This window comes from Polypterus senegalus, chromosome 3 (assembly GCF_016835505.1).
Source record: "Polypterus senegalus isolate Bchr_013 chromosome 3, ASM1683550v1, whole genome shotgun sequence".
Classification (NCBI taxonomy): domain Eukaryota; kingdom Metazoa; phylum Chordata; class Cladistia; order Polypteriformes; family Polypteridae; genus Polypterus; species Polypterus senegalus.
The window spans coordinates 278369810-278395276 of NC_053156.1; the positions used below are offsets into that span (position 1 = coordinate 278369810).

Below are 25467 nucleotides of genomic sequence, written 5' to 3' on the forward strand. Positions count from 1 at the left end.
TTAGTGCTGTTGCCTCACACACAGCTCAGATTAAATATTTGACAACAATTATCAATCTACAATGGTTGACAGGTTTTCCCTAGAGCCTATGGAGACTTAAAAGACCATTGCACCATTTCAATCCCCTCAAAGGTAGTTCAGTTCCTTCTTCCCAATTGACTTCAATGCATTGTGTGGAGTTTGGCAAAGTTTGTGAACATTTCGTTAATGTCAAAGAAGCAAATTAAGTCATGACAAGCTGCTTTTCTGAAATAATGCCGGCATGATTTTTTTTTTCCAACTGCTTACCCACCTATAATGCAATTTGTATGCCTAGAATATAAATCACATTATAGATTAGATTAGATTAATTTTGTTAATCTCAAAGGAATATTTAGATGCATGCCATTAAAGACAAAGATATGGACTCATGGGACAAATAACACAATCAATCAAAAGACAGATAAATGCTTAATTGATAATGCTCTTCATATCTAAATTATTGTGAATTTTATATTATCAGAATACATTTTCAGTGTTTAGCTATCTTATTAATAAATATGTGCCCAGTGAACTACCAGCTACAAACTCAGGGAAAAATAATGATTTGTATTTTTTCAGCAAATATAAGTAGTGTCATACAATATTTCATTAAGCTAATGCCATAGCAATTTTCCTCCAAAGTGGAACCAATTGTCCTGGCAGAGCACAGTTTCTTAATAACCATTTATATGAATAGCTTCTGAGTTTGGAGTAGAGGCAGGCAAGTTTAAAATAAATATTTTTGTTACATTTTTGGGTTCATTCAACAGGAAATGTCATCAAGATGAGCTCTCCCTGAACAGCTACAACCAGTCACTGAGGTCTTGTTACGTAGCCAAGCAGCCAGAGTTACATTCCACAAAAGCGTGACCTACATACAGTATTTATAAATAACCTCATGAATCATGGGAAATGACCTGCTTCATTAAATGTAGATCATTTATGTAGATACGCCTGTTTTCAATACTCATTTACCCAAGAAGCTTGATCACTTGGGGTCACCATTTAATGACTAGTTCTACACATTGCTCTACAGTCCATTTGGACTCATTTGCATTTAATATTTCTGACCACTGCTGTCCCCTTCCATTATGGATACTTCCTGCAAATGATGCTGCCAGCACAGGCTATGACATAGTATTGGATTAAGCAGGATTGAAAATGGATGTATAGATATTTCTGATGGGGTGGCAGGGTGATACAAAATTTAGAACCACAGCCTCACAATTCTAAGGATTTATGATCAGCTCCTGTCTTTGTCATTCTGTGTGTCTGCATGGGTTCTTTCCAGGTTCTCTCACATCTCAAACATGTGCTGGTTAGGTCAACCGCAATCCTAAAAGTTTCCAGTTTGTTTGGATGTGTGATTCGAATGTGTCCTATAATGGATAGTGCCCAGTTCAGGGTGTGCTCATGACTTGTGCCTGATCCTAGCAGGACAGACTTTCTTTTCCTGTGATCTTTAATGGATGAGTTAGGGTCAGGAAATGGATGGTTAGATATTTCTGTTAAAGGCAGCACAGACACTGGGTATCATTGCTTAGATAGATAGATAGATAGATAGATAGATAGATAGATAGATAGATAGATAGATAGATAGATAGATAGATAGATAGATAGATAGATAGATAGATAGATAGATAGATAGATAGATAGATAGATAGATAGATAGATAGATAGATAGATAGATAGATAGATAGATAGATAGATAGATAGATAGATAGATAGATAGATAGATAAGGCACAATATAATCTATATATATAAAATTCTTTTCGCATTTGAAACGGAAATTGCATATGACCACAGAACATATTATAATACAAGAACTAATCACTTCGTTTGTGGATGTTTGTGGTTTTTATTTGTTATTATTTGTGTGAGAGTTATTTTACTGATATTGAAAAGAAGTACACACAAACATGCCGATCTGTCCCATAGAAGTGCGTCCCATGTCGCCCTCTCCCAGCCCTCCTCTCTCGACTTCAGTGCTGAGCCGTCCGCCGCCAGGCGCATTCTGACAGAGAAGTTTTATTTATTTATCCACGTGACTGTCGTGGAAACTGCCACATTGTAACTTTTTTTTTAACTGGCAGTACTTGATAGTAGAAGAGATGAAGAAAACAGCTTTGAGTCTTTCTACTTTTTAACTGCACCGAGCAATAAACAATGTGAAGACGAGACTGCCTTCAGTGGCAAGGGGTCGTGACAACAAAGTGGATGCTGGGAGGCGTGGAATGTCGGGCTGCTCCGCCAGGTCAACGGCTTTGCAGTTTCGGGAAGCGTCCTCTCTTCTCACACTGTTTGTGACACTTCAAGTGCCCCGTCGGCTCCTTGGACAGTGGAAATCTTTGCGAATGAGTGTGATTGGCATCATCAAAACGTAACTCTCTTGGTAAATTGCGGTGCATGGCTACTTACTGTCCTTTTAGGTGAGTTTGAGTCACTAAAACCCTGCAACATTCAAGGTTGCTTTTGGGATGAATTCTTTTAAGAAGATGGAGGGTTTACATCTAAGAAGTTGTACCGACCTCTTCATGTGAAGTAAGGGACTTGGGAATTGTTTGGACCTTCTGTCCATTAAGCATGGAAGGGCAGCGTCCACATTTCTTAGAGTAATTTTTCTCTTAAATCACAGGCACGTAGTGCAAGGTTGTCAAGCAGGTAGTTTACCCGAAACCACTGCAGTAGTACTCAATGTATCTTTACTTCTTAAATGTTAATGTTTTACTGTTTAATAATTTATGCACTTCTTATATATCATTCAAATTATCTTATGGAAATGTTTTACTGTTTAATAATTTATATGCTTCTTATATGTTCTTCAAATTCTTTTATCAAAATGTTTTACTACTTAATAACTTATTTTATAAATACTACATTTAATTTTTTATCCCTGCACTCAGTGAGCAAAGCCACTGGGTAATCAGCTAGTAGATAGATAGATAACAAAGGCACTATATGATAGATAGATAGATAGATAGATAGATAGATAGATAGATAGATAGATAGATAGATAGATAGATAGATAGATAGATAGTGTAAAATGAGAAAAAGATAAAGAGTTGGTGACCCCATGTAATTAAAGGTTTTAAAAAACAAAAGACGCAATATTTGCAAGAACGTCTTCTCAGACGTGAGTTCATGACGGAAATGGACGGACACAAGATTTCCGGTTTCCAGGTTCAGTCGTTAGGTGGCAGAAAGGGGCAGATCCGGACGGATGAACAACAGAAGTGAAATCAACGATGGATTGGCTGTTAATCTTCCTTTCTGCAGGCTGAAGAGAAGAAGGCATTAGAATACAGCGCCATACACACACATTATCAACAAAATAATAATAATAATAATAATAATAATAATAATAATAATAATGGAGAATTTGAAACAGTCTGTAAGTTTGTGCTAATGACGTAACTCTAGCTACTATGGATTATTAATGCCGGTTGATGAGTGCATACGCGAATACAGTTTGTATATTTGCTTACTTTAAGGTGACGAGTAGCCTCTGCTCAGGACAAACACTGACTCAGCACAATACGTTGACTGACGTGTATTATGGTGTTGTTAAAGCTGCAGCAGGCAATCAAAACTGAAAACTGACATCCTACAAAGTTTGAAGAATTTACGCGGACATCGTTGCATTTCTTCACAGATTAAACAAAAGCTTCCTTTCTTCACACACTGCAGTGATGTTTTCTCTGCCCACATCACCATATCAGGAGGATTTTTTAACACAAGGAGGTCAATGTTCAGGGCCAATAATGCCAACTGATCCATATTTAGGAGAATCCAATGAAGGATGAACCTCGAACCCCACATGCTAAAATCACTGACTTACCTGATAACTGCCACCCCACAGCTAAACTACAATCAGGGCTGCAGAGGTTGATGTTTACCAGCGGCAAACGAACGCGAATATTGAAAATTGAACACGTCATATTGAAGTCAATTTCAGTAAGTGCCACTACAAAACGCAACTTAAACGCCCAGGTTACTCAGAGCACATACATTTAACCAAGATTTGAACGCCCATGTGGAGGGGGTCTTAGGCAGTCATTCCAAGAACAGACCATAGGATGGTATTTCCACAACTGTTACCAATGCGTTCAGATGCCATCCTCACTCATTACAAAGGGGTTTTCAGGAACGGATCTTAAAGTGGGTGAAACCTGCACGCCTGTTGGCTTAGTATCCCCTCCACTCAAATTAGGATACAATCATTGAGATGTCCTCTTGTACCAAATGTCACTGCTTCAAGTTGCAATTAATTGGTTCATATTTTAGTAATTGTAAAATAACTCAAAATTAAACAGAAGGGAGTATTTTAATTCTGTAAGAAGTTTTTTGGCCATGTACAGTGTAAAACAGAGATTTCCTACATTTTCTTGTATGTTTGATATTTAAATACAATTAATACCTGATACTTTAAAATTTCCATTTGAATAGTTTTACATTTACTTTTTTGCCTGACACCGTTATCCAAGGTGACTTACAAAGTTTATGATATAATCGGCTCCATTTGTTTTAGCTTTCCAATTGGAGCTGTGGTCTATGGCCGGCTTGTCATCATGGCCAATACCCCCAGGCCGCCAGATGGAGCTCTCCCTGCAGCATGGAGGTGCCCCGGATGCCAGCAGGGAATCATGGCCTATGGTGTTTTCCTTTACAAACCTGCTGGATACCCCAGGGGCCAACAGAGGACGCTGCAGGGAGGCCCAGAGAGTCACATGTGCCCTATAACCCGGAAGTGCGTCATAGGCAAAGCGACTGCGGAAGTGACGTGCTTCCGGGGTGAAGAAGGACTTTTTATCTGACCTGGAAGTAATAAGGAATCATGAACTGAAGGATTGTGGGAACACTTCTGGGTCAGGGGATATAAAAGAATTGTGGGAGCTCCCAGATGGCGAGCTGAGCTGGAAGGAAGGGTGGCTAAGTGTCTGGGAGTTGGAGGATTGATTTATTGGATTAGTGTATTGCTGATTGAGAATAGTGGAGTGGTGGTGCTTTGTGCACTTTATTATTATAATAAATAATAATTATTGGACTTTTTACCTGGTGTTTGGCGTGGTAACCGAGGGTTCAAGGGAGCAATAGCGCCCCCTACTGCTACAGAGCACAGACAGGTCAAGTGACTTGCTCAGGGTCACACAGTGTCAGTGGTGGGATTTGAACCAACAACCTCCAGGCCTTAAAGTCCAAGGCCTTAACCACTGCATCACACTCCTGGGCAAATTTTACATTTACTCAGGTCACTTTCCAGAAAGGTGTCTCTGCTTTTACTCATGTATGGCTGTTGGGTACTTTATACAAAACTGCTTTTGAATTAATAAACGAATCTCAGACTTCAGAAAGCTTTGCTTTTGTCAGATCTTTTTGGCAGCCTCTTTGAAGAATTGGCTGCCATTGAATGCTAATTGATTGTCATTCATGTCTCTTGTAACTAAGATACTAATATTTAGGGGAATACTCTAAAATGTCAAGTCCTCTTTGATTTACAATATACAGTATAACACATTAACTGTGTAAGCCCGTTCTGTAAAAAGCCCGGAGTCCTAGAAACTATTGAAATCGTCAGGAAAAAAAAATTGAAATGTAGAGATGTCAGGTAATTGAAAGGAACAATTCTGGGCATCTCTCTCCTAGGAGGAGTCGTTGTGCCGATGTTCTCACCTCGCTTGTGCATTAGCGGTGGAAGGAGAAGTAAAAGGGATACCGATTTGCCGAAGTGCTCGTCTCGCTTGTGTAAGAGTTTCTGTGTTTTCTCTGCGGTATTACTTTGGCAACAGAGTCGCTTTCTTCATCTGACTTGTTAACTTGGGGCCGCCTTGCCGGCTGTCTGAGCTTCATGCTATAGTAGCCTCGTACTTCCGGGCCGGACAGACAGACAGACAGACACACACACACACCTCCACGTGTAGACATTTACAGTATATATAAGATAGCACACTGGAAAAGCAGACCAGTAGATCAAGTGCAAAAATACATACAAATAAATTAAGGAGAATTAATTAAAAAAATAAATGATAAAGTATTATAATGAAAACATTTTCTAACCCGCTATATCCTAACTACAGGGTCAATCCCAGCCAACACAGGGCACAAGGCAGGAAACAAACCCTGGGCAGGTAATGAGAATATCTGACTACTATTTCTCAGTGTTATATTTTCTTTTTCCACTAGGTGGCACAGTAAGGAGACGAGGGTTTGCATCCTGGGTCCTCCCTGGGTGGACTAGTTTGCATGTTCTCCCCATGTCTGGGTGGGTTTCATCCCACTTTCAAAAGACATGCAGGTTAGGTGAATTGGCAACGCTAAAATGACCAAATGTGTTCACTGTGATAGACAGGCCCCCTGGTCAGTTTTTGTTCCTGCCTTACGGCCTATACTAGATGGGAAAGGCTCTATCCCCCAAACTGCCATGCTGGTCTGGATCAACTGGATTTGAAAATAACATGGCACTTTATGACTTATAGTTTTATGCCATAATACAACTTAGTGCAGCGCTTCCCCATTGGAGGTGCGAGCAGCTGTTGCTGGGGGTGCCAGAATCCATCGAGGAAGAAAAATGAAAAACATTATTTGTACAAAATCTTAATTTATTTATCCATTCCTAAATAATTAAATGGGCAGGCTATTTCGTATTAGTGCAATACGCTGCTTGTTAAAACGGATGACTTCCGCTCTTACACGCACTTAGTGCTGCGTGGGTATTATGAACTATCGTATCTGCTCAAGTTCTATTTAAATTTTAAATATAAGTAAGTTTTATTGAGTCGACAGAAATATCTTTGGTAGGGATGTAAGTTAAATTTAGTCATCATTGCATAAATTTTTCTTCACCATAGAAATTTAAAGACTAAATTCAACTTACATTCCTACCAAAGATATTTCTGTCAACTAAATAGAACCTACTTATATCCAAATAGAACCTGAAAAGATATATTTTTTCGAATCTGACCGTGCATTTTAGATCGACTTGACGCGCACTACATCGAGCTCGCCTGCTATTGTGCTCTCGCCTGCCTGCCTCAATAAGTCACCGTCGCTTCGCTCTTACTTTTTTACCGTTCATTTAATCATGGCTAGCCGCAAAAAAATTAGAAAATGGAAGGAGGATTACACTGAGTAAGGCTTTACCCAAACAATTATTGATGGAGAATAAAGTATCCATTATTCATAAAGCTTCAATTGGTGATCTGTTTTTCTGCGTTAACCTCATATTTTTTCATACTTCTTCTCAAACCAAGGGGGTGCGAAATCGGTCTTGTTCGTCACAGGGGGTGCGAGGGTAAAATGAATCGGGAAGCGCTGACTTAATGTCATCAGCATTTGGATGAAGCCTATTATGTATCCTAATGGTAGACAGTGCTGTAAACTGTGCTCTTGGATTTTTCAGGTAAGATAAACAGACTGTGTGAGGTAAATTAATTCTATTCTAATTCATGACACTAAAGAATGTTGTCGTGTTCCATGTTGATTAACACACGCAAATTAAACTTTTACTGTACTCTGTGCATTTGAAAATAAAGACCCCATAAACCTGCAAACTCAGTTTGTGAGACTCAGTGTCATCTTATTTTTACAGGCCTTCCCAATCTGAAGTGCTGAGAAGGACCACAGCATGTCGGGCAGGAGAACGAACCCTGGCAGGAAGCTAGGTTCCACTCGTAGACTCCGACAGAACGTTCATCATCCTGAGGTTGCAGAGGAGGAGCAAGAGCCCCATGCCAAACCTGAGAAGGACATTCCCACTGAGGCGAACAGTCAAGGAGCAGCAAATGTCAAGGAGAATGCAGCAGCCCTGAATACCATCCAGGAGATATTCCATGATTGTGACACGGAGGCGAAGGGCTTTATTACACGTGCCGACATGCAGGTGAGACTCTCTGGGTACGCAACTAAATGTTCTCTTAGCCCGGCCCAAGGGTGAAATGGAAGTCTTGGCTATTTACGCGCTGTGTATATTGTCTGCTTGGACTGCTGTAGGTAAATTAGAAGAATCACAACATAAACCATTTCGTTTGCTCACTGGCTGGCCATCACACCTCTAACGTTTCAGAGAACTGCTTGTGTGATGGAACATGGCATGAAACTTAGAGGAAGTGGGCAACCTCATTAGAAAGAAATGTTTCGAAATAGACAGTAGCATGGAGGCTGAGTATTTAGCACTTCTACTTCACCCTTGCAAAGACAACAAACTGGACTGGTCTGACAAAGCAGTGGCGCTGTACAAGAAGGGCCAGTGCAGACTTGACCTCCTAAGGAGACTCAGGTCTTCTGATGTGTGCAGCAAGTTGCTGGAAATGTTCTACCAGTCCATAGTAGTCAGTGTGGTGCTCTACACTGTGATCTCCTAGGGAGGCAACTTGAGCTCAAAAGATGCACAATGCCTGAACAAACTTATCGGGTGAACCCTGGACATGCTGGAAGCTGTTGTGGAAAAGAGGATGGTGGCAAAATTGGATTCCATCATGAAAAGTTCCCTCCATCCCCTTCCAGGTGGTGCTCTCTTGGAGCACTTTTAGCCACGGGCTCATTCCACCACAGTGTGCTACAAAGTGCCTCTGGGGGTCTTTTCTGCCCAGTGCTGTCAGGCAGGTCAATGCATCCTCCCGATATACTCATTAAGTTTGACGTATATGCACAATATTGATTGATTGATTTGCTTCTTGTATTATTTGTCCTGTTAATCTGTATCCTTGTTTTTGTTTCTGTTTTACATTTCTGCTGCTCTATTTATCTGAATTTCCATATAGGAGTAATAAAGATAATCTATTCTAATCTAGACTGTCTGCATGGCCTTTGTGTCGTTTCCATGCTGGTTATGTCCAAGCAGTCTGCTCTTTCCCCACATCCCAAAGATGTTGTTTTTGATTACTTGGTGACTCTAAATTGCCCCCATGTGAGTGTGTATGGGTGGGAATGTGAGTGCGTCACTCAGAAAGTCGGCAGCCTGTTCAGGGTTTGTTCTTGATTAGTGTCTGATCTTTTCAAAAAAAGTTTGACACCTCACAACCTTAAGACTCAAAGGGGCATTTCTTAAAATGGATGGATGGATAGCGAAAGCAAAACTCCACGACAAACCACAGTTTACCATTTTATTCCAATAAAATATTCATATTGTGCCTCTCTTTATTAGTATTTGATGGTCATGGAGGCAGAGAGCAATGCCGTCATGCCTTTTGGTCAGATATACAACTAACAACTTTGTTGTGTTCTGCGCATGAGTAAATGCAACAGAACCTGAACTTGAAATTGTTTATTCATTATACCAGTTGCTTTTTGGTGTCAAACAACAGGAAGTGAGAAAAATGTAATTTGGTAGATATTGCCAGACTTTTCAACAGTGGAGAATTTGTATTTTTGCAATCAAATGTATGAAACACTAGCATTCATGTTTGAGCAAACACTATTAGACCCTAGCCAAATGGATGCCACCATTACTGCTTTGTTCCTTTAAGTTCTTCTTTTGCTCCTTTCTCACAGAAGCTGGCGGCAGACCTCCCACTAACTTCGGAGGAGCTGGAGCAGGTTTTCCAGAGCTTGGACCGTGAGGGAAATGGATTCATCACAAATGAGGACTTCTCAGAGGGGCTCAGTAAGTAACTCTTACAGAGAAGAGGTGCTTTGGGGAGAGTGTGGGGGCTGTGTGGTGTTGCAAGACCTGTCAAACCACAGACTTGATAAACTGGCAAACAAATTCATCTTCAAGTTGCAATGTACGGCCAACATTCTAAACTTAAGCCGGCCTAGCGATAAATAAAGTTTGTCCCCTCAACACACACAGATCTAAACGGTTGGTGGGCTGTAGAATCTTCTGACACTTCCTGGTTTCTTCATATTTCAAGGGAAGTTTATGGAGACCTCCTCAGTGATGTCTGAGGGGAGGCCAAAGGATGAAGAAGCCAGCACACACGTGGACCCAGGGGCTAGTGTGGACATCAACGTAAGGGGTTTTTCAACTTCTCAAAAGAGGAGAAAAGTGGGATCTAGCCGGCGACAGCCCCGAACAATCAATCCAGAAGGCTGGCTGGGGACACTAGCTGAGGAAACTACCGATGGCTCGGGCATCATCACTCACGGGGACCTGCAGGTAATCGTTTCTATAAATACACGGCTTCCCCTGCAGTGTTAAAATGTCATCATGTGCAAAACGAAACTTAACATTTCTGTAAATAAACAAAAGTAGAGCATTGTGGTTGTGAAGCCTCAGGTTTTCTCACATGACTAGCATGAACTGTTGAGGCAGGCCGACTTCCACTTTCTCAAGAGTAGAAGAACTCAAACTGAGGAAGCTTAAACTAGAACAGTAACAGTGACATCTACTGTCCTAATCTGGTACAACTCACTTCAAAGTATATCTTTTACCTGTAGTTAGTATTATTTTAAAGAATTACAAGTGAAACATGTGGACCTACAGTGCAAAAAATAATAAAATCAAGCTACAAAAAACTAGATATAAACAACAGTAAACTCTTTGCCCATTGTTTACAAAAGGAAGAACTTACACTTCGTAGTCTCTTTTTTCAGTTCCTCCGGAGGTCATAATGTATTGTATTATTTCTGGAAGCTCATTTAGTGGAAGCAAAACTTTGTTTTTGAGTTAAAAAATACAGCATGATGTTGATCACAATGCTGACGTCCAGTTGCTAAGTAGTGGTGTTCACAGAAACATTGATGGAGAAATCTAATGGCAATTATTTCATATGGTGGGACATTTCAACCATTTTACAATCTTCTCAATTGCTTCATGTGCTCTTCTGTCTGCATCCTGGACTTTGTCTTGCATGCCTAAGAGCCTGCTGTATAGTCAGGATTATTTCTTACTTTTCAATGTCATTCATTGTCTTGTCTTTTTATTTTTTCTTGTTCTTCATCACTCAGCAGATGTTTTTGTTCTTCTTTTTCTTTCTGCCATTATGGTGGTATCACTTTGTAATCACTGTGCGGTAAACATACAACCACAGGTCACTTTGCTATCCTTTATCAGTGTTTAGTCAAGTTTGATGCTTAATGATCAATAAAATAATAAGCTTTCATTTGACAGTCAATCCTGAACTTGTATGTACCATCATGGCCATTTCTAACTTTTTGGGGGCCCAATGCAAGATTCTGTATGGGGACCCCTACTTTGTAAAACTACAATGGGGGGAGTTCAAACCCTTTAAGATGAGTCAATCTGTTACACTTTAAGAAGAAAACAGTCAAGATTTGTAAATCTAAAATTCAAATTAATGATCTCAAGTAGACATTCAGATAATGACAATAAAAGATAAACAATGAGGCTCCTCAATATCCATAAATTCAACCGATGCAGCATTTTCCTCACATTTTTAATTATGCTACACTAATACAGAAATTTAAATTTAAATAAATAACTAAAAATTGCAATTTACAGTGTCGTTTTAAAACATGCACCCAATTGTCACTTTCAGACTTCTGCTTTTATCTCTTTAACGTAATAAAAACAAGAGCAAATTAATGATATACAGTGATATGCAGGGAGAGAATAATTATGATCGCTGCATCATCAATCACAGAGAGAGAGAGAAAGAAAGAGACAGACAGACAGACACAGAGGTGAGTATCGAGGCACTGCTCGGCTTACAATTAAAAGTTTTACCCATTGGGAGGTGGCAGAAGTACAGAAATACATTACTTACAGTAAGTACAAGTGCAAGTCCTCATCTATTCAAATTCTCTGGTAAAAAGTAAAGTATGCGTTAATCATATTTACTCAAGTAAAAGCATAAAAGTTCATATTCTTAAAATATACTTTAGAGTACAAAGGTAGAAATTCCCTTCAGTTGAAAATTGCTCTGATTAAAAATCAGGTGTAAGAAAGTTCTTTAATAGACAGTTATTCATTTCAAGTAGTAAAAGTGAAAAGATGCAATTAGAAATAAAAAGAAAACAAACATGCATTAAGTGCTTCATTACTAGAATCTGTGAACAAGCCTTATAAATTATGAATAAATCTGATAACTCATCTTGAATTCATCCATCCATTCATTCATCGATCCATCCATCCATCCTTTATCCAACACGCTATATCCTAACTACAGGGTCACAGGGGTCTGCTGGAGCCAATCCCAGCCACCACAGTATATATATATATATATATATATATATATATATATATATATATATATATATATATATATATATATATATATATATATATATATATATATATATATATATATATATACTGTATATATATATATATATATATATATATATATATATATATATATATACTGTATATAATATATATATATATATATATATGTATAGTTTTACTGTCAAATAATGCAAAGTACAGCGACACGTGTTTCGCCCTAATTCTGGGCTCATCAGGTGTACACACTCACTGTACTCCCTCTCGGGAATCGAACCTCTCAGATTGTGATTCAGACTACGAATGCATTGAATGCAATTACCCCAATCTACAGACTGTCAAAAAAAACGAACCACACGCCGTGGTGCAACGTGAGAGGCTTCGCCGCTGACGCCTGAGGTTTGATTCCCGAGAGGGAGTGCAGTGAGTGTGTACGCCTGATGAGCCCAGAATTAGGACGAAACACGTGTCGCGTACTCTTTGCATTATTTGACAGTAAAAACTATTTCAACCGTTCTATGATCTGCTTCTCGCAACTGAAAGAGGGCTCCATGGCGGATGTTAGCCGACTTGCTGACTAACCACAAGCGTTACCTGATAGGTAACCTACCACACAATCAGATTGTGATTCAGACTACGAATGCATTGAATATATATATATATATAGTACCTGCCAAATAATACAAAGAGTACATGACATGTGTTTTGCCTTATTTGAGGCACATCACGTGTATGCACTTTAAGATAGATAGATAGATAGATAGATAGATAGATAGATAGATAGATAGATAGATAGATAGATAGATAGATAGATAGATAGATAGATAGGCACTATATAACTGATAGATAGATAGATAGATAGATAGATAGATAGATAGATAGATAGATAGATAGATAGATAGATAGATAGATAGATAGATTTTCTGGTTTAAGACTTTGATTAATCTTATAGTCTGTTCCTCATCCCTTCCTGCCTCTGTAAGCAGTACACCTATCAACCAATAACTCACACGTGGAAACAATTGTATAGTAAATATCTATAAATAAATACTAAACAGATGCCCTGTAATGTAAATTTAGACATAATCAGTGTAATAATTGGGCACTCATTAAGTATTGTCCAGCTTAAGAACAGGCAGGATTAAGGTGTTCTTAAAATTTTAGGTGTAAGTCATGTGAATCAACTACCTGAGGAAGCAGCTAAAGTAAATTGTGTATGGAACATGATGGGTCCACAGTAATCCTGTTGGCATGTATGGTGAGAAGCTGGTGGCACAAGCAGGGCACTACCAGGGAATGCTGATAGATCATTCTTCAGCAAGCCACTCTGTTCAATCAGAGGCAGTCCAGTTTTAGAGTATTCCACTCATCCACAACAACAAGAATGATTTGTGGTATGTTGGCACACAGTACACGCTTATTAAGTTCAAGGTCAGGGAATGAGCTCAGCAGGTAAACTGGGATGTCTGACTGAGCTGGAGAAGGTGATGGAATGAGGAAATCTGTTCAAAGGGAGCAGGTACTCTCAGACCTTACCTGTTGAAGTTATTGATTTTGTTTAATGTGCAAATAATAAAGTGTGACTTGCACAATGATTTGCTGAACAAAGTGCTGTTTCCTTTATTTGGAAATACTGGCTGATAGATCCTCATGCCTTAAGAGATAAATCTTGAAAAGTCCCTATGGCTCTCTATCTGGCTTGCATAAATCAGTCTTGTTCGGCTCATCCAGCTGCTCACACACTCCCACTTCTCTTAACTTACAGGTAACAAGAAAGTGACTGTTTAATTGTTTCAGGTGATGTTTGGTTTAAATTTAGGGTCATCAGTCACCAAAGGCACCCACGTCTTTTGTGGTTGGCTGAATATCTGGAGATGTCCATTACCTTTAGCCCATGCAAAGCCTCACTTTTGATACAACATCTCCTGTTCAGTTAAACATGGTTAAATGAATAATAACTACTAGCCAACCCGCGGCGTACCATACGCCGCATAATCAGGCTGGTTTTTTAATGATTTTTAAGCACAGGGAGAAAATTAACGTTTGAAAAATCGGTAGTGTAATAAATCAGCAAGAAAAGCAACATTGTAACAATGCACGGAACGAACCAACACACAATCGTCCATGACTGAAAACTGGCTGACCGCCATCGCTCATGTGCCCACGTCCAACTCGTCACTTGAGTCGTTGTCGTCTTTGCACAGTCCAGATGCACCTGTGACTCATGTAGACTTTCCGTGTTCCTGCAGGAGCATCTAAGAAGACGCATGTTTGACGTTTCACCTCCGGCGTGGCTCCTTCCTGCGTGCGCCATAGGTGTCTTACTTCTTGGCGGCTTAGTGAATCCACGCCCCTTCCGGTGTGCTTTCCATGGGTGTCTTGCCTTAGTGAATTATATATATAGATTATGATGTGTGCATACTATACATTCACCGGCCACTTTATTAGGTACACCTTACTAGTACTGAGTTGGAGTCCCTTTAGACTTCTGAACTGCATTAATTCTTCATAGTGTAGATTCAACAAGGGGCTGGAAACATTCCTCATTGATTTTGGTCCATATTGACATGATATCATCACACAGTTGCTGCAGATTTGTTCAGCTACACATCCATGATGCGACTCTCCCATTCCATCACATCCTAAAGTTGCTCTGTTGGCTTTAAATTTGGTGACTGAGGAGGCCATTTTGGTACAGTGAACTCATTGTCAAGAAACCAGCTTGAGATGATTTGATCTTTGTGACATGGTGCATTATCCTGTTGGAAGTAGCCATCAGAAGATTGGTACACTACGTCATAAAGGGATAGATGTTGTCAGAAATAATAACCAGGTATGCTGTGGCATTTAAATGATGCTCAGTTGATACCAAGGGACTTAAAGTGTGCCAAGAAAATATACCCCACACTATTACACCACCAACACCAGCCTGAACTGTTGATACAAGGCAGGATGGATCCATGCATTCATGTTATTTTCACCAAATTCTGACCGTACCATGCAAATGAGAAATTGAGACTCATCACACCAGGTGACATTTTTCCAATCTTCTGTTGTTTAATTTTGGTAAGCTTGTGTTCTTAGCTGATAGGAATGGCACCTGGAGTGGTCTCCTGCTGCTGTAGCCCATCTGCTTTATGGTTCGACATGTTGTGCATTCAGAGATGCTCTTCTGCATACCTCAGTTGTAACAAGTGGTTATTTGAGTTACTATTGCCTTTCTATCAGCTCAAACCAGTCTGGCCATTCTCCTCTAACCTCTGGCATTAACAAGGCATTGTCACCTAGACAACTACCACACACTGGATGTTTTCCCTTTTTCTGACCATTCTCCGTAAACCCTAGCGATCCAGACCTGGGGCCTCATGGATAACGCCGTTCGTAGAATTCGCACTATAACATGACGTAAGCACAAAAGCCGAAATGTGCTTACGCACAGAAAAATCTAGATGCAGGAATTTGTGCGTACTCCAACTTTCACGTTCTTCCGAATAATACAGATTATTTAAATGAAGTTACATTTTTATCTGTATAATATAATCAACATATTTTGCTGCATTTCATCTTAAAAACGATATCGTCATCATATGTAAATACACGCTTTATAAAGTGGCGCAGGTTGTGCAATATTATAACTGTAGTGCAAGTTTACAATGGGGTGATTGTACTTATAAGTACAAACAGTTCTACAAGGAGCAATTGATGGACTGATTGATTGTTTCTGAACCGCGAGGTCCGTACAGGTATGGCTTTGAAATGTTTTGCCGTGGCTGAGGCAGGGTCGGCTTGATGCTGTATACCGATATTTCTCTTTCCGATCAGCTGCTGCTGTGATTCACACTCATATACAGTGATATAAATACTCTGAATGGTGCAGTGAGAGTAATATGGAAAAAGATGATCCGCTGTGGCAACTCCTAACGGGAGGAGCTGAAAGAAGAAGAAGGTGCAGTGAGAGTAACAAAGCTAAAGCAGTTATGGTATTTGGAATACTATGGCTATTCCCTGGATCATTATATTGTTACAAGTTAATTGCAATCAGAAGCATTACACTAATAAACAATATGCGGTTAGTTTCAGTGTATTTATAAAGCCGCGGCAGGAAAATAAAGAGTAACCACACTGGAACAGTAGCACTGCTTTGACGCTGGGTGCCGCCAGTCTGCAAAACCGAGCGGAGAACTTGCGTATGACATGGTATGAGGTACCATGGAAAAGTGTGTGGCTTTACGCCAAGTGTAGGTTTTATACATCGCGATTTGAACGTGGAAATGTTCTAACACAACATTTCTGTGCGTATGCACCATTTATACCCCCAGGTGGCTGCCATGTAATGTTTTCCTGTTCTTCCTGAGTGTGTGTGTGTGTGTGTGTGTGTGTGTGTTTTTTTCCAGGTACTCTTTCTTTCTCCCACACGCAAATCAAATTAATGGGTGACTGTAGATTGGCCCATAGTGTGTGAATGAAAATGGATGCACTACTTATTCTCAGACGGAACCTAACTTGCAAAGATCTGCAGAGCAAAATAGGCAGCATGATGGCCTGATACCTGACAGGATCCGTTAGTCTATAATGCGCTGGTCTCATAAGTGGAGGCACACTTATAGTTTTTACAAAAAGTTTAATTGAATTGAATTTGGTAACTGGAGAACTCATCCAGAAACTGGTATGTCAACACAAACAGACAAACAGGAGGGATACGCATTATACATGCAGACAGAGGCTGCGAAAACCTCTCCATGGACATCTAATTATCAGAAGAGCCTGGCAGGACTGGCAGAATGCCTTGCCTTCTTCAAATGACTAGGTCAGCAAGAACACCAAAGAAACACTTTGTTTACATAAAACTTTCAATAAGTTTATATACCACGAATCATAACACATATTACAAGTAAAATGTTAGATTTGAATACATAATTGGAGATCCAAGTACACCTTATGACAAAGGATTTAGGAGTTGCAGTGGACTCAACACTATCAACTGCTAAAGAGTGTTTAGAAGCCATTAAGAAGGCTAACAGAATGTCAGGTTATATAGCGCCTTGATGTGTGGAGTACAAGTCACAGGAGGGTCTGCTCAACCTTTATAACACACTGGTGAGGCCTCATCTGGAGTATTGTGTACAGTTTTGGTCTCCAGACTACAAAAAGGACATAGCAGCACTAGAAAAGGTGCAGAGAAGAGCAAATATCTAACCATCCATTTCCTGACCCTAACTCATCCATTAAAGATCACAGGAAAAGAAAGTCTGTCCTGCTAGGATCAGGCACAAGTCATGAGCACACCATGACCATAGTGTAATTGTAATATGGTTAAATTATATTCAAGATACAAAATGCATGCAGGTATAAAGAAGCCTAGTGAGTCAGCAGCAGGACCTAAACCAGCAATCTTGTTGTATAAAGTCTGGCACCACAGCCACTGCCCCTTAGACTCTGTAAGGGCGGTTGATGACCAGACAACTGAAACTCATTCATTCATTCATTGTCCAACCTGCTATATCCTAACTACAGGGTCACGGGGGTCTGCTGGAGCCAATTGCAGCCAACACAGGGCACAAGGGAGGAACAAATCCCGGGCAGGGCGCCAGCACACCGCATGGCACACACAAACACACCCACACACCAAGCACACACTAGGGACAATTTAGGATTGCCAATGCACCTAACTTGCATGTCTTTGGACTGTGGGAGGAAACCGGAGCACCCGGAGGAAACCCACACAGACACGGGGAGAACATGCAAACTCCAAGCAGGGAGGACCCGAGAAGAGAACCCAGGTCTCCTTACTGCGAGGCAGCAGCACTACCCACAGCACCACCGTGCCGCCATAACAGAAACTCTATGCATTAAATGTCTACTAATATAATCTATTGTGAGAAGGTGAAGGTGGAGAGGACTAGAGATGAAAACAAGGTTGGAGCATTTTCAAGCCAGTAAGTAAATTTACCACTTAGCCAGGGCCCGAAGGGTCAGAAACATTTCTTTGTATTTATTCCTTTTGTGCAGCTTGCTCTGCTAAGCAATTTCAATACTTTTATACTTGTGATCTCTTTTCTTGGTAAATTTGTTCTTTGGACTGCAGTGTCCACTAGGTGGTGCTTTGTCACATTGCTTAAATAAGTCAAATGATATTTTTTTTTTTATATGTATGACGTGTGTCATGTCATGCCAGTAAAGGATCTTGGAAGCTAAAGAAAAAATAGAGCACTGAAGTCACAATTGAAGCCGTGTCCTGTGATCTTGCAGCACATTCTAAACTCATCACTGTTTTTTTCAGAGGCTGGCAGGAAGCCTCCAGCTTGACTTCAAGGATCTACAGGTGGTCTTTGATCATCTTGACCATGAAAGGCATGGCTTTGTGACTACTGAGGACTTTCTCAAAGGACTAAGTGAGTGGAGTCATCAGAACTTAATGCATCCTCATTTCTGTATGTCCTCAGTGCCACTAGCAAACAGAGGACCCCTGGCTAAATTAATATCACTGACTTCATTTTAAATTCTTCATCCTTTCCATTCAGAACAGTTCTTGGGAAAACAACCACAACTCAAAGACATGCAGAAGAAAATGGAGCCTTCCCTTTATCAGTCGCCTGTACCAGATTTCCTGGAGGAGGTGGACAGTGAAGAGAAAAAGCATTTTTTGCGTCTGATGGAAAGTTTGGGAGCTGACAATCTCTTGCAAGAGTAAAGATTTATTCATTGATATTCACCTTATTGATTTTATGGAAAGCAAAGATTCAATGACCATAAATGAAACAAGCTAAGTTAACCAAGCATTAATTCATTTAAGGTCCTCGTCAATTTTTATCTAGAAGGACATAACGCGTTGAGATTGGGTCAGCAGGTTCACTACGCTCTGTTTGTCACTTGATCCACAGCCAAACAGAGATTTGGAAGCTGTGGACAGAGCTGCGGTACAGGGAGCCTCATCTCCTGGAGAACCTGGAGGAGTTTGTGGCTAAGGTGACACTCCAGATCCGTCAAGCTCAAGAGGAGAAGGAGAGCCTGGAGCTGACACTGAAGAAGTAAGTGACAGACTGGCTTCTTCATAGTTGGCCAGTTGGCTCATTCTTATTCCTGATATACTAGCATCATCCATCCATCCATCCATTTACCAACCCGTTGAATCCGAACACAGGGTCACAGGGGTCTGCTGGAGCCAATCCCAGCCAACACAGGGCACAAGGCAGGAAGCAATCCCGGGCAGGGTGCCAACCTACCGCAGGACACACAAACCCACACCCACATATCAAGCACACACAAGGGACAATTTAGAATCGCCAATCCACCTAACCTGCATGTCTTTGGACTGTGGGAGGAAACTGGAGTACCCGGAGGAAACCCACCCAGAGAACATGCAAACTCCACGCAGGGAGGACCCGGGAAATGAACCCAGGTCTCCTAAGTGCGAGCATCATCCATACCCTTAACATCTGATATACAAGAGCCACCTAGAACCTCATTCTTCTCTCTTGCAGGAGGATTATAGACCATAACCAGGAGGTGCAGCACCTCTATGAGGAGATGGAGCACCAGATCATTCAAGAAAGAGAGAGGCTTCGCAGTGAGGCAAGTTTCCTATTGCTTCTAGGCCTTTGTACTTTACCTGGCTGCTTTCAGCAAATGTTTCACGGAGTACAAACTCTAACTCAAACATCTTCTTTGATTTTTGTTATCAGAGATTTAAAACATCAGAGGCTCAAGCCAAGCATCTGAGGAAAGCACTGGATCAGAAAAACTGTGAAGTCCATCATCTCACTAAAGTTCAAAATGAGGTGATCACCACATTTAGCTTAACCAAAGCCAATAAATGTAAGCTTGATTGATGGGCTGATCATATGAGTTCCACTTGATGCTTAGTACGAGCAGATTGCTTAGGCTGACTCTAGAAGGAAAAAAACTAAAGACATCCTGGCATGCTCCACACCACCGCTTCTATGCTGTTGATGGCTCATACTAGTAACCTGGGTGGTCTTCTTCTCTTACACAGCTGGAGGAGAGTGTCCAGGTACTTCTCAACTCAAAGAACAAGACCAGCTCAGAGAACGAGGAGCTGCGCAGGACAAACCAGGAACTAGAGAGGCAGTTGGAAGGCATCCGAGGGCAATTACAGCAAACCAAGGATCGCGTGCAGGACATGTGCAGCTCAATGACAAGGCGGCAGGCAGGGGAAGCTCCAGAAGAGCATCAGTAAGAAAAATCCACTTTCATCTTTTAACATCTTCCTATTTCAAATTGCAATGTGGTGAAAAGCTAGTGTTTCAAAAAACCAAGGTGATGGAATATGTGTGCTGTGACAGCATATGCAACACAAGAGAGTCAAATAAAAGTAATACCACTTGTAACAGGAGAGAGCCAAACAACTGTCTGTCTGCCGTATTCACGTTATATAATTGGGGATACTTTGACAGATATTATCTCATACTATGAGCTGCCACTGAATCAAAGCAGATTCAATTTGACTCTTTTTGACACTGATCAACAGAAACAGATTTTAATGTCAAAGTGAAAACATCTCTCTGCATGATGGTCTAAATGAATTACAAATACAAAATATTCAATAAGATTGCATCGGTACTCACCCCCTTCAAGTCAATATTTTGTAGAGGCACTTTTCTATGTGCACGCACCTCTGTCCCTCCATCAGCTTTGCACATCCGCACATTACCTTTGTCTGCCTTCTTCTTGGCAAAACTGCTTAAGCTTGGTCAGGTTGCATTGGGATCGGTGGATGAAATCTGGACTCTGACTCTTCTACCCCAGGACATTCACAGGGTTGATTTGTAGCCATTCCTGTGTAGCTTTGGCTTTGTGATTGTGGTTGTTGCTCTGCTAGAAAACAAATCTTCTGCCAAGGTTCAGGTTTCTTACACACTGCATCAGGATTTCCTTCAAGAATTATTTGTATTTTGCTGCATTTATTTCACACTGAACAGAAACATCCAAAGCGCCGAATGCTGCTAGCACTATTCTTCATAGTGAGGATGCTGTGTTTTTGATAGTGTGCAGTGTTCAAATATGTCATTTAATCTGTTGACCAAAACCTCCGTTTTGTAATCATCAGACCATAGAACCATCTTCCACTCTCACAGGTCTTCTGGCAAACTCTAGCCGAGGTGTTGTGTGTGTGTGTGTGTGTTTTTTTTCCATAGTGGCTTTCTCTTTGCCATTCTCTAGTAAATCTGAAACTGGTTAAGCAGATTTACAGCTCTGCTACACTCTTTCCATTTCTGAATGCTTAATTTACTGGCCTCCAAGGGATGTTCAGTGACTTGGCTCTTTGTTTGTCTCCATTCACTGACTTTTGTTTTTCACAGAGTTGCTTGGAGTGTTCTTTAATCTTCATTGTGCAGGTTAGACCATATATTGACTCAGCACATGCTAGCCCTTCCACATGCAATGGCATTTATACTCCAATCAAATGAAACCCCAGTCAGGTAATGTCCATAGGGTACTTATGTGACTTCTTAAACCAACTGGATACACCAACGGTGATTTACAGGTGCCCAAGTAAAGAGGGTTTATACTTACGTGATCAGTTACTTTGTAATCTGTATTTGTAATTAATTTAGACCACTTTGTAGAGATATGTGGTCATTGTGACATTAAAGAGTCATTTTCCTGCTGACCAGTCTCAAAAAAGCCAACTTAAATCCACTGGGATTCAATGTTATATAGTGAGAAAAATCTGAAAACTTCCAAGGGGTGAATACTTTTTATAGGCACAGTGTGTATGTTTGCATGTATATGTAGTTAATCCTCTTTAATAAAACCCCTGTGTGCGTCCAGGTGTCCGTGTGTGTGTCTTCTGGTGAAGTGCGCATGCGCGGGGCCACATGACACGTGTTCAGTCTCTTCCTGTGCATTCCCTTTGCAGAAAGAGACAGACTCACACACAGGCGCGTGCGAGACAGCCACACACACACACACACACACAGGCCCACGTGAGAGAGAGACACACACACACACACAGAGAGAGACAAACACACACACACACGAGACAGCCACACACGCACATGCACACACACACACAAACACACACACACATACACAGAGAGACAGACACACACACACATACACACGAGACAGCCACACACACACACACGCAGAGAGACAGACACACACACACACACATACACAGAGAGACAGACACACACACACACACACACACACACGAGACAGCCACACACACACACACGCAGAGAGACAGACACACACACACACAGGCTCAGTGAGAGAGAGACACACACACAGAGAGAGAGAGACACACACACACACACACACGCAGAGAGACAGACACACACACATACAGGCTCACGTGAGAGAGAGAGACACACACACACACAGGCTCAGTGAGAGAGAGACACACACACAGAGAGAGAGAGACACACACACAGGCGCGCGCATGCATTGTTGCAATGTTACTTTTCTTGGTTGTTTATTAAATTACGGATTTTTCAAATGTTCATTTTTTTCCCTGTGCTTAAAACAGCGAGCGGGTCATGAGGCTATAGCGTGAACTCTTGCAGTGTTAGTTTTCTCTGTTGTTTAAGGTTTTCTTAGTGTTATTCAATGTTTTTACATTTAGTTTACTATTACATTGTGCATTCAATGGTATAATTAACTATATTTGTGCTTAAAAACTTAAAATATATATATATTTACATACAGTTCATACGGTCTGGAACGGATTTGACAGATATTATCTCATACTATGAGCTGCCACTGTATTAATTGTACAGTATTTACATACAATCCTATGGAGGGAAATTACTTCGGTTCACGACCAAATCGGGTTACAACCAGAGTTTTGGAACGAATTATGGTCGTGAACTGAGGTTCCACTGTATTACTGTCAGACAAAATTACAGGCATTTTACGGAAATACAAACCAGTATTACTGAGAGAGAAAATTAAAGGCACACAATATAGTGACGCATATTACAGCCACATGCAAGGTCCCTTGCCATTTAATATAGACTGTTCCTACTAATGCTTATGCACTACTGTTCTAGTGCCCCTTATTGTAACGGGCTTAATGTAAAGTATAACAATATTTTGGTAAGATCAAAACTTGGAGTTTTCAGTTGATGTGTGTTGTTTTGCCTTGGTAGTGTCCTGTTTGACTCTACTTTCCCTTTTTATATTCTTTATTGTGTAGACATTATCAGATTGCCTTAAATCCCATAGACGTCCAACTGTATTGTGTACTTCATAACTTCTCCATACCTTCCCTTCTATGTCTATAACCTCAAGAAATTACACAGAGCAAAAGACAAGCAGGAGTTAAGTTACAAAATTTTGTAATACATTATTGACAATATTCATAAAATATTAATAATAACAAAGCAAAGTACACATGAATATTGGCAACCATACAACCTGATAAATGCTGATGTGCAGTATCGGGCTGCACACAGACTTGTAGTTACTCAAATGTCTCAAGTTATGTCATCATTTCTAGTCAGCTTTCTTCAGAACAGGCCGCAGGCCCATCTCAGTATGGCTGCTGAGTTATGATCCTCATTGTGTTCTCTTCATGGCCTTGATGAGAGAGAGAGAGAGCGAGGGGTAAAGCGACCAACTTTATACATTCCTATGCAAATTTTTAGGCCAGTAAGGCAACATGGCACAGAATGGCCTCTGATTCAAATCCAATCGCAATCAGCCAAGCTTCAGAACAGTGGGTGCACACATGGCTTTTTCTCACCGTCTCTCAAGTAATGGAAACCATTTGTTTAGCTGAAGCTTGCCAGCTACTGTAGGTAGTTTTATGGCCTTTCTGCAGGGGGTGTCTCATAGGCTCTAAGTTCAAACACAGTCACCCTTGCCAAGCTGGTCTGATGCTCTGTGCCCCTCATCATAAATTCCTCATCCTAAGTCAGTCCTAAAACACTGACAGGATTTGGTTCGGTAAAAAAAAAGCATTGTTGTTGTCATCAATGAAATCAAACATTGCTCCTGAAACACTAATATTACATTTGCTTTGTCTGACTTACAAATAAAGACATGCACAATATTTATCAACTTATATAAAAAATATCACTCCACCACCACATGTGTGTACAGTATACATATGCACACAAACACACACACACAATCACACACATACAAGAGGTGACCCAGAACTACTGTCATGGTCTGGGACATCCAAAATCTGTCACAATACACTCCATATATTGTACAAGACCAAAATTACAACTTCCAGATTTCCCTGAGCAGGGCGATGTCTATGTGCTTCTCTGTGTGCCAGGATGCCAGTCTGTTGACACGATAACTCAAAAATGAATTGCTCAATCCAAATTGAATTTTACACAGTCATTAGGATTGTGAAATCGTAGAAACCTATTGATCGTTATCATATTACTATTGTTATCTACAGAAATAGTAACTTTGCATTTATTGTGCAATATTTTACAGCTAAAAATCCCAGCTTTATGTAGGGGGAAGTTTATGTAATGTAACAACGGCAGAAAATGTGCAATAGCTTGACACTTTTTATATTGCTCCTTCCTCAATATTTCTGTTCTTATCTCAGCAGTGCTTTGGGTGGGGGAACAACCGAAACTTTTTTAAACTGTAAGGCTTTTACCCTCGGTGATGAGTGTGTCATTGGTCAAAGAGAGATCTGATCTCACTCACAAGACACAAACATGTTGGCAGATATTTTGCCTGTTTCATACTGAGCAATACAAGTGCGTCTTAATAATAATTATTCTTTGCATTGATATAGCGCTTTTCTCACTACTCAAAGCACTCAGCAATTGCAGGTTAAGGGCCTTGCTCAAGGGCCCAACAGAGCAGAGTCCTTATTGGCATTTATGGGATTTGAAGCGGCAACCTTCCGATTGCCAGTGCAGATCCTTAGCCTCAGAGCCACCACTCCGCTTATCCGATAGGGGGCACATGCTCCTTGGGGATATGTTCTTTTTCTAATTACAGTTCATACTTTGAAAATATAGACAAGGTCTGTCCAGAAAAATATAATGAGAACAGTTTGCACGGCATCAAAGCGACCTGGCAGCCAAGGGGAGTGGACTGGAATGTGCATGCATGAACAATGATGACTTCACTGGACTAGTCAGTGAGGGCACTAGACGCCATTGAGTGAGCATGCATGCTGTGCGGCCGTCACATTCTAAATGACCGAGTGAGTACAGCAACAAATCTGCATCACATTTTGCATTAAGCTTGAACATTCATCCACGGAAACTATTTGGATTACTCAGAAGGCTTTTGGGGACAAACTAAATCACCCAGGTGACTCGGTCCCCCTACAGCCCCAGATTTGGTGCCCTGTGACGTCCGGATTTTCCCAAAA

The 25467-nt window shown here is 40.7% G+C and overlaps 1 protein-coding gene across 3 annotated transcripts in view; it reads left to right on the forward strand.

Moving 5' to 3' along the window:
* The window catches only part of LOC120526218 (titin-like), an 82921-nt gene that overhangs the window by 26771 nt on the left and 30683 nt on the right, over nt 1–25467 (forward strand). For 2 of the 3 annotated variants that reach the window (XM_039749262.1, XM_039749263.1), the window contains exons 2-10: nt 7608–7898; nt 9509–9620; nt 9871–10115; nt 18424–18535; nt 18665–18830; nt 19025–19171; nt 19625–19715; nt 19826–19921; nt 20137–20336. In XM_039749262.1, coding sequence (XP_039605196.1) covers nt 7644–7898; nt 9509–9620; nt 9871–10115; nt 18424–18535; nt 18665–18830; nt 19025–19171; nt 19625–19715; nt 19826–19921; nt 20137–20336 — 1424 coding nt within the window. In that variant the 5' untranslated portion in view covers nt 7608–7643. Of the gene's footprint in view, nt 1–7607; nt 7899–9508; nt 9621–9870; nt 10116–18423; nt 18536–18664; nt 18831–19024; nt 19172–19624; nt 19716–19825; nt 19922–20136; nt 20337–25467 lie in introns of those variants that run through there. The other variant, XM_039749265.1, reaches the window with a different exon arrangement.